This window comes from Lissotriton helveticus, chromosome 1_1 (assembly GCF_964261635.1).
Source record: "Lissotriton helveticus chromosome 1_1, aLisHel1.1, whole genome shotgun sequence".
NCBI lineage: Eukaryota > Metazoa > Chordata > Amphibia > Caudata > Salamandridae > Lissotriton > Lissotriton helveticus.
In genome coordinates this window covers 482,947,047-482,962,992 of record NC_136057.1, presented here as the reverse complement: position 1 = coordinate 482,962,992, position 15,946 = coordinate 482,947,047, and the positions used below count along the sequence as shown (strand labels likewise).

Here is a 15,946-nt window from a genome sequence, read left to right as displayed (position 1 = left end):
CATACAATTATATCGAGTTTACAATATCTTAGGGACAGAATATTGATGTGAAGAATATCGTTGACCTGAACATCGACCTTAAGGTAAGTAATATTGGTTTTTTTTATATCGAAGTTAGTAATATCGAAGTAAGTAATATCATAAGCAAAAATGTTGTTGTTAATAATATCGATATTTGTATTAGTGTTATGTATTTTAGTATGTATCTTATACGTATGTTTAACATTTTTTGTAATGTATTTGAATTATTTCTAAATATATGTAATAAATGTTTAGAAATTAGTAATTTTTTTAAGTAAATGTTGCGTTTTAGTATTATCATAGCAGGTTGTGGGTTTATAGGGGAATAGGGTGGGAAGTAACTTAATTCTAATTAATTTCTCAACATTGTTTTATTTATTGTTATTAATTATTAATTTATTGTTAATTATTAATTGGTCATTAATTTTTAATTGATTAATTTATCATTATATTAATTATAATCTGTGGCTGCCATTAGGGTGCGCGTGCCACAGTGGCAGGCGCATCCTGCATTCCTGTCATTGTGGCGGGCGGTGCCCTAAGCACCACCTGCCACAATGCCAGGAAGGCATGTAGTGCACTTCCATGCACAACATGGCAGGCACCATGTTGTGCATGGAACTTCAGGGGGGTACTATAGGGACCCCCATGTGCACCCCCCACTCCCATGGAGTCCCTGGGGGCCCTCAATGGGCCCCAAGCAGACTCCGCATGCCTTGCCGTGTCGACAATGCCACCACGGAAAGGCATTTCAAACCCCACATCCTAATATGGCTGGCCACCGCCACCATATAGAATCCTTTTCCGCCCAGTTGACATGTCGACTGGGCGGAAAAGCGGCGGACGGTGTTTCCCTCCGCCGCGGACCCCTCAGCCATTGTAATATGGCTGGGGGTCATTTCTGCACCGATGGCAGGCGGTTCACCCCCGCCGGCCTGGCGGGGGCGATCCGCCCACCATCCTAATGGGGACCTAAGTGTCTGCAGCCTGTATCCTGAGTCACATCATAACTAGGTATAGCTGGAAGTTGTTTTTTGTGATTTGCCCCAGGCAGCAAGACAAAAGGGGAATAGGTTTTGCCGGATGGACCATCTCAGACTTGAAAGGGGGCAGGAAATGTCACCTACCACACTTACACATAACAAAGCATTTGCCTCAGCATTCTTACAAAGGGTTCCACACTAGTCTTTTGTGCCCCTGACAGTTTGAAGCCTGGGCAGAGAGGAAGGAAATTTCAAACACCTTTGGGGGTGGCCCCCCCAAAAACATCTTCTATTTCAATGGTGGCACCAAGGATAAATGAAGAACCCTCAGACCCAACTCTTCAGTACACAGCTTGACCTGTAGAAGACTGAGAAGGAAGACTGCTGTGCTGCTCTGCTGAAAGAAGGACTTCTGCTCTCCTACTCTGCTGCCCTGCTGTGCTGTCTGAGGACTGTACCTGCATCTTGAACCCCGTACCACCTTAGTGACTCCAAGGCCTAGTTGGCTGGCTTCCAGGCCAGAGCCTTAGGGACAGAAAAGGCTCCAAACTCCTTGTACCCAGCACCTGGACTCTGCCTGCTGTTAGTCCTGCCCCCCCCCCCCAAATGGTACCACTCAGTCCTGAATCCTAGGAAGTATGCCTCATGGTTCTCTGCCAGCCCAGCTGGGATCCAAACAGAACTGCTGCGTGACATATCCTCAATGCAGGACCTCACACTGCAGTCCCGAATCAACCTGGACCTTCTAACACTCCCTAACCAGGATTTAAGGTGCTTTGTTTAGCGGGCCTAACTTGGTCCTTGTTTCCTGCCTTCACTCCATCAAGGTCGGCCTGAACTTTGTCCAGCGTGACCAGATAATCGGTTGGTGCTTTGTGCTTTTAAGTACTATTTTGACCTACATTTTTTAAATTGCATATCAGTGGTTTTACTAATTGGATTGGATTAAAACATTGGACATTTACATTTAAGTTTTACATGTCCAGGTAGTGAAAAGCTCCTAAATTCACTTTTCACTACTATGAGACTTAAGTCTCCCATAGGATAATGTTGGGTTAACTTGTTGAGTTTGGTGTCTAAAGAATTGTATTGTTTATTGCATGCCAATGATTTTGTCATATTGAACCATGCGCTATTCGACCTGAAGAGAATATTTTTGGTATTGAAAGTATACTGGGTAAATAAATGTCTCATGGTAAACACTGATAAAACATAAATACTGGCAGTAGATGGTAAATTTTCCTAGTGGCTTGAAGGAAACCACCCCATGCAGTAAGTTAAGATTATCCTATGGGAGAGTTAGGTAGTGGTGAAAAGTGAATTTAAGAGCTTTTCGGTAACAGGACATCTAAAACTTAAAAGTAAATGTCCAACGTTTTAAATATACTCCACTCTGCCCTCTGGGCTGCTTTGGGCCTACCTTAGGGATGACTTATATGCAATAAATGGGGAGGTTTGGGCCTGGAAAGAGCTTTATTTTGAAAAGGTTGAAATGGCAGTTTAAAACTGCACACACAGGCTGATATGGCCTGATACATGTTTAAAGGGCTCATTAAGTGGGTGGCACAATCAGTGCTCAAGGTCCACTGGTAGCATTTAATTTGCAGGCCCTGGGAACTTGTAGTACAACTTTACTAGGGGCATAGACTTGAATTACATGTACCAACTGGGTGTAAGCACTGGTTAGCAGTGGTAAAGCGGGCTGACACCGTAACAGTATGCGGGACTGTCTGCCAGGGGTGCGGCAGTCTCGCACCTGCAATTAGGATGCCGCCACCACCGTGGCGATGGCATCCCCCATTCCCAGCATTGTGCGGGTGGTGCTCACAGCACCGCTCGCCACAATGCTAGGAATGCACGTTGCGCATTGGCATTTACAAGGTGACAGGCACCACGCAGTGCCTGCCATCTTGTCCATGCCAATGCAGGGGGGTACCATAGGTAACCCCCATGTGCACCCTCCACACCCCCAACATCCTGGGGTCCTCTATGGGCCCGCAACAGTGAAAAACGCATGTCTCTCCATGCCAGCGGAGAGCAGCAGAGGCTGCTCTCCGCCGGCATGTTAACATGGATGGCGGTGTCTTGCAGACACAGCCACCATATTAAGCCCCTTTTCCGCCCGGTCAACTCGTCGACTGATGGAAAAGTGGCGGACGGTCTTCCCATCCACCGCAGACCCCCCAGCCATCCTCATAGGGCGTGGGGTCATTTAAGGCGTGATGGCGGGCGGATCGCCCCGGGCCGGCGGGGGCGATCTGCCCGGCATCCAAATAGACCCCTAAGTCAGCAAAAACAGGAGTCTGGAAAGCAAATGTTATGTTAAGGTTGTCAGGGCATGTTTATTACGACTTTGGCAGTCCTACAGCATATGATGTAACGTGCCATCTAAAGTAGAACCGTCAAAGCTGTAGTGAGCCTACCCGCCGGAGTCTGACTGGAATCCAGGGCAGGTGGGGGCAGCGCCGGCATTCTCATGGCGGTCTGCATGTTAGGTCCAATTGATAGCCTAATATGCAGACCGCCGCTGTGGGAGTGGAGGTGCAAATACAGGGGAGCACTACATGTGCCCACTAAATGCACCCCCAGGCCAAATCTGGCAAGGGGTCCCCTTTGTTGCCATTCCACCACCCGTTTCATGGTGGGTTCGCCATCTTGATGAGGGCGTTGAAATTCTAAAAATGCTCGCCCGTGCGGACTACGGCATCACCAGCATATTGCTGCTGGTTAAAGGCTGCTGGTTAAACACCGCCGGCCCAGATTAATCCTTGATATCGGCGGTCTCGTGGCGATCGGACCGCTGCTGTCGTAATACTGTGGGCAGTCCACAGTGTGGCAGTAGTCGGACCGCCACCACGGGTTCTCATAATTAGTTCCTTAGGCATAACATTCTCTAGCACAGTGAACTGACCGGACCATTACTGACAGGTGTCAGTAAAGTTTCACTGTGATTATGGTGGGTTATTCATCTCTGCTTGGCTTTTAAGATAGTACATAAGGTTTTGTATGTTACAGTTACTATCTTTGTAGGAAGGTAGATCCCCGACTATGGTTGCCCCCAACTTTTTGCCTGGTGTTTTGCTGGTTTTCTGACTTAGTTGACCCGGGGCTCTGCTATTCAGGACCCCAGGCCTACTGCTCTCTGTAAAATGGATTCCATGTACCCTAGGTACATATCTAATTGGATACTGAGTCACCTTATCAGTCCCTGTACAGTGTGCCTTAGGTACCCAGGGCATAGGTGTACCCAGGGCCTACCAGGGGCTGCAGCATGTATTATGCCACCCCTGGCTGGCCATCCAAATCTGACACAACTGGCTGCACGACAGCTGGGGAAAGGTGGTGTAATCACTCTTTGCTTTAGATATAGTATTCCTATATCTAACCCTAAAATGGGCACACAGATCTCCTATCAGTCACTCCTATGGCAGGCCTTGACAATCCTGAAGGCAGAGTGCTTGGAATCGTGTGAGATAGTGCTCTGGCATGAGCTGAGCCTGTCTGCGGCTTTCGGGATCCATCCCTTAGCCGTTTCCATGATATCGCATACCATATACTCTTAAGTGCATTATAATCCTCGCGGTTATGTGCCAACTCTGGTATCGCTTTATCAAAACATGTCGAGTAAGGTGTCATACGAATTGGAATACTAACCCCTCGCCAATTCTGGCGACGGGGTTAGCATTCCACCCTTCTAGAGGGACACGACATGTATGTAACCTGTAACCCCGGTTAAAGTTAGACAGAGCCTTAGCTCCACAAAATGGATGCTGCCACCGAGACACAAGTCTGCCCTCCTGCTGCTGGGAGTCCTCCCAGCCCAGGAGGCAAGGACAAAGGGTTTCCTGCCAGGGGCGGTGCCAGCACCGGCCCAGACAGGATTTTGTGTATCCTAGATAGGCAGGGCTTTAGAGGAAGGTGACTGCAAGTGGCACCCCGGTGCTCACTGTGCATAGGCCGGCTGGAACCAGTTCCAGGGGCACTCCAGCCCCTGATCTGGGGAAAGCCCGCCAAAGGAGAGGGGTGTAACCACCCCCTTCCTAGTCCCACCCATAGGGCAGGACTTAGTCGCGTGCCAGCCCCTTTTTGCAGGATAAAGGTAGGAACTGGCCCCCTTCCAGATGAGATCATCTTTGAATCCTGAAACTACTTTCCACGAAAGGAACTCAAGACTTCTTCCCAAGATTCTCCCTTGTGACTAAGGAGTAGTCACCCTGCAGCAGCAGGCACCAACCAAGCATCGCAGTTTGTTGCCAGTCTCTCCTCCGGATCAAGACTGCTCCAGCACGACGAGAACCGGCTTCCCTGGCACCTCTGACCTCAACCTACATCATCAGCCCAGCTGTGATCCGTGGGTGCGACGAGACCTCGTGGGACCGGCCATCTTCAGAACTGCACGACGCTTGTCCAGCACGACCACCGAGTGACCCTCGACTGAGTGCTTTGGGGTAAGAGAAGCCCCGACCCTGAGCAGCTCCAGCACCGAAGTTCAGCCCCCCTGCATCCACGAGATCTGCGTGGGGCCCTTCTGCTCTTTGCTGCTCACCGCGTTGTCCAGGTCGCTTGCCCGTTGGCTAGTGGCCCTCTCACGACGCTCCACGACGACAACCACTGCTGGTCTGGTTGCTCCAGACTAGCCCTTGCTCCCCTCCAAAAGAGGAGCACCCTGGACCCTCCTGGTCCACTCAAGAGGCCATTTTAGGTCCACCGCGTGGGCCTTGCATTTGCCAAGACTTGTTGCCCAATCCTGGGTCCAGCGACGTCGACAGCAAGAACCTTCGTGGGACAGCTCGCACCTCCATCCTGGTCACCGACAACGCCTCCTGGTCCGAGAGACTGCAGAGCCCAGCAGCGCCCACTCACCTGGCTGAGGTGACTTCGTCCGGTGCCATCCTGGTGCCCACTCAAATCACTGGCTAGTGATTCAGAACTTGGTCCCCTCTGCTTACAGGTTTCTTCCTCCCTGATCCAGGCTTGGATCACCACGAACGTCCTCACTGGTCGCCTGCCAGCAACTTCTTTCTTCAGGCTCCTGGATCTTCAACGAGGGTTTCCGACGCAACTTGAACCCTATGCAGCCGCAGCCCCTGGGCTAGGTAAACCAAGTACTCCGGTGCTTCAGCATAGTCCAACACTCTAAGTGTTCGGATCCACTCTTGTTTTTGACCCACCTAGTCGGGTTCGCCCGAGAACAGTAACTTTGTCTTTGCTAGCCTCCATAGACTTTTTCCCGCCTTACGCGTGAGAGTTCCCACTCTGCACACGACGTCCACAGGCCTCCTGCTTCTAATCTAAAGGTTTAGCATTGTAGGCCTAGCGATTCTAAAGTCTATGAGAATAGTTACTTACCTGCTAGTAATTCGCATTCCACTTTTGTAATATATGGTTTTTCGTGCCCCTCGGGCATTTGTGTAAATTGTGCGACTAAAAGTATTTTCTTAAGAGTTTTGTTGTGTGCTTAGCTCCCTGACTCATAAAGAGTTCAGGGTAGTCTTGTTATAAATAAATATCTGTTTATTTTCATAACAACTTGTGTGGTGTCCTTTCACTTGGTGTTCAAGGGGTAATGTGATGGTAAAACAGCTGGCTTAACACGCTCTCTAGAGTCTTAGCCTTAGACTGCTCGTATCCATGCTACTAGGATAGCTGGTCTATAAGGTTGACTTACAACCAATCATCAATAAGGGTTGTTTGGACTGATACAGAGTGCTCACTAGAATAGTGAACATTATATATCAGGCCAACTTCTCACATTGGTGAGCAGCGGTTGGGATTTGAGCTTGCTGTTGTTTTACCACACGTATCCTAAGAATATCATTTGAAAGATCACATAAGTACTAAGGTACATATAACTTAGCTTAGAATACTCTGAGTTCTACTGAACCAGCTGTTGCAGCTCCTAGGGCTTAGCACACCCTAAACTACAACTCTAGCAAGGGATCAGTAGGTAAACATATAGTGTAGGTAAGTGCACCACTTACACCTCACTAGAAAAGCATGTCTACCCAGGGAGAGTCCTCAGGGACCCCTCTTGTGGTGATTGACCCTCCACAGGTCAGCTCAAGATATGCAGCTCTCAATTTCCAGGAGTTGAGACACTTGTGTACCTCCAGGAAATTGAAACAGGGGTCTAACCCCACCACTCCCTTTCTGTTAGGTCTCTTAGAGACTTATGATGCTAGGAAAGCATCTCAGGGAGATGGGAATATGCCAGCCTTAGAAGGGCACCTTGGTGATCCAGACCTCCCTAACACTGAAAATGGACTTGAGGAGGAGGATCTTGAGGAACTCTCTGGGGATGAGGCAGACAAGGGTCCTGAGTTAGTCAGCAGACTCACTAGGGCCAACTTAGACCTACTTGGGCAAGGATCTGGGGGACCCCCAGTACTGACCCCGATGAGGCCTAACCTTGGAGTTAGGAGAGATAGATCTCTTTCTAGGGACTCCATTAGATCTCTGCACTCTAATGCCTCTTCTCAGAGGAGAAGGAACTCTCCACAGAGGAGATTGACTTCCCCTCAGAGAAGAGAGCATGAAGCAAGGATGAGACAAGCTAAACTGAGGATTGAAAGGGAAGAACTTGCCCTGGCCAAAGAGAAGCTTGCCTTTGCTAGAGAGCAGCAGATGAGTGGGACAGTTCCCACTGGTGGCAGCAATCTCCCAAGAGAAAAAGAGAAGGGTTTAGATACTAAACACCTGACCAAAATAGTGCCCCCCTTTAAACAAGGGGATGACATCCAGAAATGGATGGCTGCTTTGGAGAGGGCCTGCACTGTGCAGTGCATTCCCCAAAGTCAGTGGGCAGCTATACTGTGGCTCTCCTTTGATGGCAAAGGTAGAGATAAGCTCCTCACTACTAGAGTTGAGGATGCTAACAATTACCAGGTCCTGAAAAATGCACTGGTTGATGGGTTTGGCTTAACCACTGAGCAGTACAGGTTGCTGTTCAGAGACACCCAGAAAACTCAGTCTCAGGACTGGTCTGACTTTGTTGATTGTGCCACTAAGGCTTTGGAAGGCTGGCTACTGGGTAGCAAAGTTACTGACTTCACAGGATTGTATAATCTTATTATGAGAGAGCAAGTCTTAAATAATTGTCAGAACCAGTTATTACACCAGCACCTGGTAGACTCTGATCTGACCTCTCCACAAGAATTGGGTAAGAGGGCAGACAAATGGGTCAAAACCAGGATTAGGCCCAAGAACCAAGGTGGTGACCAGAAAAAGGAATCAACCAAGCCTCAAGAGAAGGGTGGGAATAAATCTACAGATCAAACCACATCAGGGCCCCAAAAATCCTCTGAGGGGGTGGGTCCCAGAATCCTTCTAATAACCAGAAGAAACCTTATTGTTATCCCTGTAAGCAGGTGGGTCATTTGAAAACTGACAGCAGTTGCCCAAAGAACAACAATAAGGAGAACATACCCCCAAGTAACAATCCCAAGCCTCCTGTTACTACTAGTAGTAATCCCCCAGGTGGTGGGAGTGCCCCCATGAATTTGGGTGCATTTACTTTGGGAGTTCCTGGGGACTCTGGCCTAACCAGGTCCCCAAACTTAGATACTCTTGTCTGTGAGACTGGCATGGGGTTTGCCAACTTCACAACTTGTCCCAACACTTTGGGCAAGTACAGACAGGAGCCCCTCCTCAATGGTATAAAAGTTGAGGCCTATAGAGATACAGGGGCTAGCATCACCATGGTGACTGAGAGTCTAGTCCCCTCAAGGCAACTTTTACCTGGTGCCACATACCAGGTGACCAATATTGATGGAGTACAGAGAGATCATCCCATGGCAGTGGTCAATCTCAGCTGGGGAGGTGTCACTGGCCACAAGAGAGTGGCAGTGTCACCAAACTTGCCTGTAGATTGCCTACTGGGGAATGATTTAGAGCTCTCAGCCTGGGCTGAAGTAGAGCAAGAAACCCATTCTAAAATGGTAAACTTCCATGGTAAGGTTAGTGGGGCAGTGATAGCCACAGCCCCAGTCCAAGATGTCCTCCCTGAACAGGTCAGGAGGGCTGTGCCAGTCACAGCCCAATCTCAGACAACTTCCTTCCCAGAGCAGGTTGTAAAGGCTGTGATGGTCACAGCCCACACCCAAACTGAGCCCCCTCCTGAAAAGGTTGGGAGAGTTGTGATGGCCACAGCTCAAACTCAGACAGATGATAGTGTTGTGAAGCCTGAAACTATGGATCACTCCACTCAGACAGAGAGCATTGAGGAGGAAGATAAATCTCCCTCCCACCAGACTCTAGGAAAGGATCAGCCTCCTCAGGGAACTGATCTGACCCCTTGTGAAGGAACTGCCCCAGAGGTAGTCAGGCCTAGCCTGGCAGAGCCCCTGATGTCAGTGGACCCTTCCAAGGTGGGATCCAGTCTGGAGCAGGTAACCTGCCCCTCTCTACCCTGCCTCAGTCAGCCCAGAGCTGTAGAGGTCAGGGAGGCCAGTGTTGGACCCCAAAGGGCCCCCTGTCCAAAAGAAACCCCCTATCAGCAGATTAAGGGCACTGAAGCTAGTAGTCCTAGCCAAGTGAAAATAAAACCAACTCCTGAGGGATCCCCCTTAAATTTAGTTAGGGACCTCCCATAGATGGACACTGTTGGGCACAGCCAAACCTGGGACCTGAGGGCCCCAAACCTGGCCTGTCCCTCCAGTAAGCCAAACAGAGGGACCCAACCTCCAGCTGTAGGTAGCCAGAGGTTGACCCTGAGAGTCCAAAACAACTCAGTCTTTGAAAGAAAGGCCTCTATGGTGGAAAATGATTGGAGGAAGCTGAGCCCAAAATTAGTGGAGCCTCACTTCAGTACTCCATTTCAGCACCAGCCTTTTACTTTGCCAAAGCACACCACAGGTAGAGATTCCCTATGGTGGAGACCCTCAGACACCCTTAGGGTGAGGGATTGCTTAGTGGACCATGAGATAGGGGGTAACCATGCCAGTGCTGGTACTTCCTTATATGGCCACTCAGGCAATATAGGCTTACCTGGCAAGGATAACCTTATCTCCTTTCGTTTGGGGGGGGGGGGGGTTATGTAGGAAGGTAGATCCCTGACTATGGTTGCCCCCAACTTTTTGCCTGGTGTTTTGCTGGTTTTCTGACTTAGTTGACCCGGGGCCCTGCTATTCAGGACCCCAGGCCTACTGCTCTCTCTGTAAAATGGATTCCATGTACCCTAGGTACATATCTAATTGGATACTGAGTCACCTTATCAGTCCCTGTACAGTGTACCTTAGGTACCCAGGGCATAGGTGTACCCAGGGCCTACCAGGGGCTGCAGCATGTATTATGCCACCCCTGGCTGGCCATCCAAATCTGACACAACTGGCTGCACGACAGCTGGGGCAAGATGGTGTAATCACCCTTTGCTTTAGATATAGTATTCCTATATCTAACCCTAAAATGGGCACACAGATCTCCTATCAGTCACTCCTATGGCAGGCCTTGACAATCCTGAAGGCAGAGTGCTTGGAATCGTGTGAGATAGTGCTCTGGCATGAGCTGAGCCTGTCTGCGGCTTTCAGGATCCATCCCTTAGCCGTTTCCATGATATTGCATACCATATACTCTTAAGTGCATTATAATCCACGCGGTTATGTGCCAACTCTGGTATCGCTTTATCAAAACATGTCGAGTAAGGTGTCGTACGAATTGGAATACTAACCCCTCGCCAATTCTGGCGACGGGGTTAGCATTCCACCCTTCTAGAGGGACACGACATGTATGTAACCTGTAACCCCGGTTAAAGTTAGACAGAGCCTTAGCTCCACAAAATGGATGCTGCCACCGAGACACAAGTCTGCCCTCCTGCTGCTGGGAGTCCTCCCAGCCCAGGAGGCAAGGACAAAGGGTTTCCTGCCAGGGGCGGTGCCAGCACCGGCCCAGACAGGATTTTGTGTATCCTAGATAGGCAGGGCTTTAGAGGAAGGTGACTGCAAGTGGCACCCCGGTGCTCACTGTGCATAGGCCGGCTGGAACCAGTTCCAGGGGCACTCCAGCCCCTGATCTGGGGAAAGCCCGCCAAAGGAGAGGGGTGTAACCACCCCCTTCCTAGTCCCACCCAGAGGGCAGGACTTAGTCGCGTGCCAGCCCCTTTTTGCAGGATAAAGGTAGGAACTGGCCCCCTTCCAGATGAGATCATCTTTGAATCCTGAAACTACTTTCCACGAAAGGAACTCAAGACTTCTTCCCAAGATTCTCCCTTGTGACTAAGGAGTAGTCACCCTGCAGCAGCAGGCACCAACCAAGCATCGCGGTTTGTTGCCAGTCTCTCCTCCGGATCAAGACTGCTCCAGCACGACGAGAACCGGCTTCCCTGGCACCTCTGACCTCAACCTACATCATCAGCCCAGCTGTGATCCGTGGGTGCGACGTGGGACCGGCCATCTTCAGAACTGCACAACGCTTGTCCAGCACGACCACCGAGTGACCCTCGACTGAGGGCTTTGGGGTAAGAGAAGCCCCGACCCTGAGCAGCTCCAGCACCGAAGTTCAGCCCCCCTGCATCCACGAGATCTGCGTGGGGCCCTTCTGCTCTTTGCTGCTCACCGCGTTGTCCAGGTCGCTTGCCCGTTGGCTAGTGGCCCTCTCACGACGCTCCACGACGACAACCACTGCTGGTCTGGTTGCTCCAGACTAGCCCTTGCTCCCCTCCAAAAGAGGAGCACCCTGGACCCTCCTGGTCCACTCAAGACGCCATTTTAGGTCCACCGCGTGGGCCTTGCATTTGCCAAGACTTGTTGCCCAATCCTGGGTCCAGCGACGTCGACAGCAAGAGCCTTCGTGGGACAGCTCGCACCTCCATCCTGGTCGCTGACAACGCCTCCTGGTCCGAGAGACTGCAGAGCCCAGCAGCGCCCACTCACCTGGCTGAGGTGACTTCGTCCGGTGCCATCCTGGTGCCCACTCAAATCACTGGCTAGTGATTCAGAACTTGGTCCCCTCTGCTTACAGGTTTCTTCCTCCCTGATCCAGGCTTGGATCACCACGAACTTCCTCACTGGTCGCCTGCCAGCAACTTCTTTCTTCAGGCTCCTGGATCTTCAACGAGGGTTTCCGACGCAACTTGAACCCTATGCAGCCGCAGCCCCTGGGCTAGGTAAACCAAGTACTCCGGTGCTTCAGCATAGTCCAACACTCTAAGTGTTCGGATCCACTCTTGTTTTCGACTCACCTAGTCGGGTTCGCCCGAGAACAGTAACTTTGTCTTTGCTAGCCTCCATAGACTTTTTCCCGCCTTACGCGTGAGAGTTCCCACTCTGCACACGACGTCCACAGGCCTCCTGCTTCTAATCTAAAGGTTTAGCATTGTAGGCCTAGCGATTCTAAAGTCTATGAGAATAGTTACTTACCTGCTAGTAATTCGCATTCCACTTTTGTAATATATGGTTTTTCGTGCCCCTCGGGCATTTGTGTAAATTGTGCGACTTAAAGTATTTTCTTAAGAGTTTTGTTGTGTGCTTAGCTCCCTGACTCATAAAGAGTTCAGGGTAGTCTTGTTATAAATAAATATCTGTTTATTTTCATAACAACTTGTGTGGTGTCCTTTCACTTGGTGTTCAAGGGGTAATGTGATGGTAAAACAGCTGGCTTAACACGCCCTCTAGAGTCTTAGCCTTAGACTGCTCGTATCCATGCTACTAGGATAGCTGGTCTATAAGGTTGACTTACAACCAATCATCAATAAGGGTTGTTTGGACTGATACAGAGTGCTCACTAGAATAGTGAACATTATATATCAGGTCAACTTCTCACAATCTTGTAATAGTAGAGTTTCCTGGGATAATATTGAGAGTCGTTGTTTGAAATACGTCCTAAATTTCCTGTTCACCTTGATCCAAGTGTTTAGGCATGAGCATGACATGACAGACACTCGTGTATTAAGGCTTATACATTTTTTGTGGTGCCGGGAAGAAACAAACATCAGTTTTATATTGGAATGCGGTATAAAATAGTGAATTATGGTCAATGGATGTTTTAAGGCAGCATAACATTTTTCAATGCTTTGCATGATGATTTTGTTTTAATATTGCAGGGGCTAAATTTTTTTCCACCCCTACTAGGATTGACACAATAAACTCTGCTGGTGTGTCAAATAATGTATATTCTCCTTAAACTGTAAAGTCTATTGCTTTCATACTGTGATTCCTAGTTTTTATTTAAAGACCTTTATTTATGAAGTATGATACAGTGACTTCTTCTGCTATGAATCGGTTATTGCATGTGCCCTTTTTAAATTTGGCTATTGGCCGTGGTAATTTTTATTCTTAATAAAAATTGTTCATTTTAAATTCTGAATGTTATGTATTGGGATTGTATTTTATGTTTTTGTGATTGTTTGGGAGACATTTTTCTAAATTACAATTCTCTTTCGATGATGATTATTATGAAAGGATGTTTTATATTTTCCATCTAATAATGTTCACCTTCAAAAAAATGTAGATACTTACAGTTCTTTGAGGTTTGTTAGAGTACTGATGGCAGACGGAAAGAAGTCCAGGTTGTTGTGATTCAAGTCTCTAGAGAAAGAAGAGCATTTGTTACAAAAATGTTTTGTGTCCAGAATTCCTTAATTTCATCCACAGCATTGCTGAAATTCATTCCTAAATATTATTAATGTATTTGCAAAAGAAGCCATTTTAACTTTAGGAGAGAAAATCACTACATTTGGGAAACTATTTCCCTTTCTTTGATCCTATTCTTTTTTTTAACCACTCGATATATATACAAATGGGCCCTCTAACGCAAATCGAGAGTGGCACAAAACTAGAGGGCTAGTCCAAACCACCAAAGAAGACATTGCAGCAATCCCTAACTAAAACTACGGCAAATGCAAGAGAACCTTTGTCATTTATCCATTCTAGATATGAAGGGAGTTGGGTAGTTCAGGGTGCAATGTGACTAGTTTATTTTTAGGTTACATGGTGTCACTTGGTCCCCATACTGTGCGATCACAGATGCTTCATGTTCTTGAAGTGTGGGGGGATAAAGTGGGGAAGTTACATTTGTATTTGTGGTTGATGCTTTTTATTTGATGAAGACACACAGCAATCTGAGGACTTTTCTGTGCAGCGGTCCAGCCAGATTCCCGTTTCAGAATCCATGCCAGATAGCAATGGGTGTTAGCTCTGGCATAGGGCAAATGAGCCCACTCCTGGAATGACAGTGGGCTCCTGCACAGCATATAGGGAGGTGCAGTTCTGTGTGCGGATAAACATCATAATCCAGGTATACCATTGTTACGAGGAAAACCATCTACTGGATAACAAATTAACCTTCTTGCAATGAATGGACTTCTCCCACATGTTTTTATGTTGCTTTATATATTCTAAAATCAATTAATGTAAGGAAAGGAATTGTACCTGTTAATTGATCAAAATTAGATATTATGCGTGTTCGTACCAGGCTCTTATGAAACTTGTTTTCTTGTTTTTAATGATTACAGAACATGTTATCATGTCGTGTTATTGATTTTAAAAGTATGTACTAACCCTGTTCTTATTGATCTTGGCATACCATCATGCTGTGTTACTGTTTTTAAAAGCATATTATTATTATGTGATCTCTTTTTTGTTTTTTCCAACATACCTTAATAAAGTAAATTGAAAATAAAGAAGAATGGACTTCTCTCAGGTGTACTGTTGTGGCTTAACTGTTGCTATTCCTTTTCCTTAGCTACATCTTCCCTACTGCTCAGCCAGGGTGAGTGCTGGAGTGCTTGGTGATGAATGGAATGCTGAATGCTTGGTGATGCCATAGAATGCATGGGTGCCTTGTGATGTGTTGAGTGTCAGTTGGAGTGTGCAGTCTGAGCAGCAGAGAGGCTGCTCCTGGTGGGGCTATCTGTTATCATCGACTTACTTAACTGGAACGTACCTTGTAACTAAGCTTAAATAAACCATCTATACAATATACACCTTGGCTAATGAACTTTGTATTATGACTTAACTTTTGCCATTCCTTTTCCTTAGCTACATCTTCCCTGCTGCTCAGCCAGGATGAGTGCTTGGTGATTAATGAAATGCTGAATGGTTGGTGATGTCATAGAATGCATGGGTGCCTGGTGATGTGTTGAGTGTCAGTTGGAGTGTGCAGACTGAACAGCAGGGAGGCTGCTCTTTGTGGGGCTATCTGTTATCATCTACATCCTTACCTGGAACATACCTTATAACTAAGCTTAAATAAACCATCTATAGAATATACACCTTGGCTAAAGAACTTTGTATTACAACATATACCAAGCTGGTTTCACTAGGGGTAGGAATCAGGGTTGGGGATGGATATGACTATCCTGCTCCATAGAGGCTTTCTTCTTGAGGTCGGCCGGGTGTGGCATGACACTCTTGGTAGATATGTAGGCATAACCAGAATCCTGCATGGAGTGTTAATTTCCCTGCTTTGCTTATCTGCTCACCCCACCTTTGATAGTGACTTTTCCTGAAAGTATAGGGGCACTCAATGGAATAGTCATCTTGGAATGGGACCATTCCAGAGGAAAAACAAGTCAGTCACGGGGCAACCCTAATGGCCTCACAGACCTTTGGAGGGCACTGCACCCACAGAGGTGTTAGACCTTTTACTCCAGAGCCCATAATTCCTTCTCTCAGCTGGATTTTCTTTTATACACACCTCTGTTATTAGGCTAGCGGGTGCTAAGATTCTGGCACATGGTTGTTCTGACCCCTAGTCCTTGGAGCTCCAGTAAAGGCTAGGCCCTATAACTGAAATACAAGAATAGCGTTTAGAAACTTGACTGCTGGTGAACCCTGAACATGAAGATCATGTCATAGACTCAATAAACACATTTATTCAGCTCAATTTGGCATTAGTAGCCTCCCCATGGATCCTTTGGGAGGCCTTCAAGGCCACCCTACATGGGGAATTATTAGCTACCAGATTGGGCTGAAGAGACAAGAGCAACAAAACGTTTTAGACTTGGAAAC

At 47.8% G+C, this 15,946-nt stretch overlaps 1 protein-coding gene across 1 annotated transcript in view; it reads right to left on the bottom strand.

The window, feature by feature from the left end:
- The window catches only part of LGR5 (leucine rich repeat containing G protein-coupled receptor 5), a 1,130,716-nt gene that overhangs the window by 720,833 nt on the left and 393,937 nt on the right, over positions 1-15,946 (bottom strand). The window contains exon 7 of the mRNA XM_078673922.1: positions 13,454-13,522. Within this exon, the coding sequence (XP_078530048.1) occupies positions 13,454-13,522 (69 nt within the window). The remainder of the gene's footprint in view (positions 1-13,453; positions 13,523-15,946) is intronic.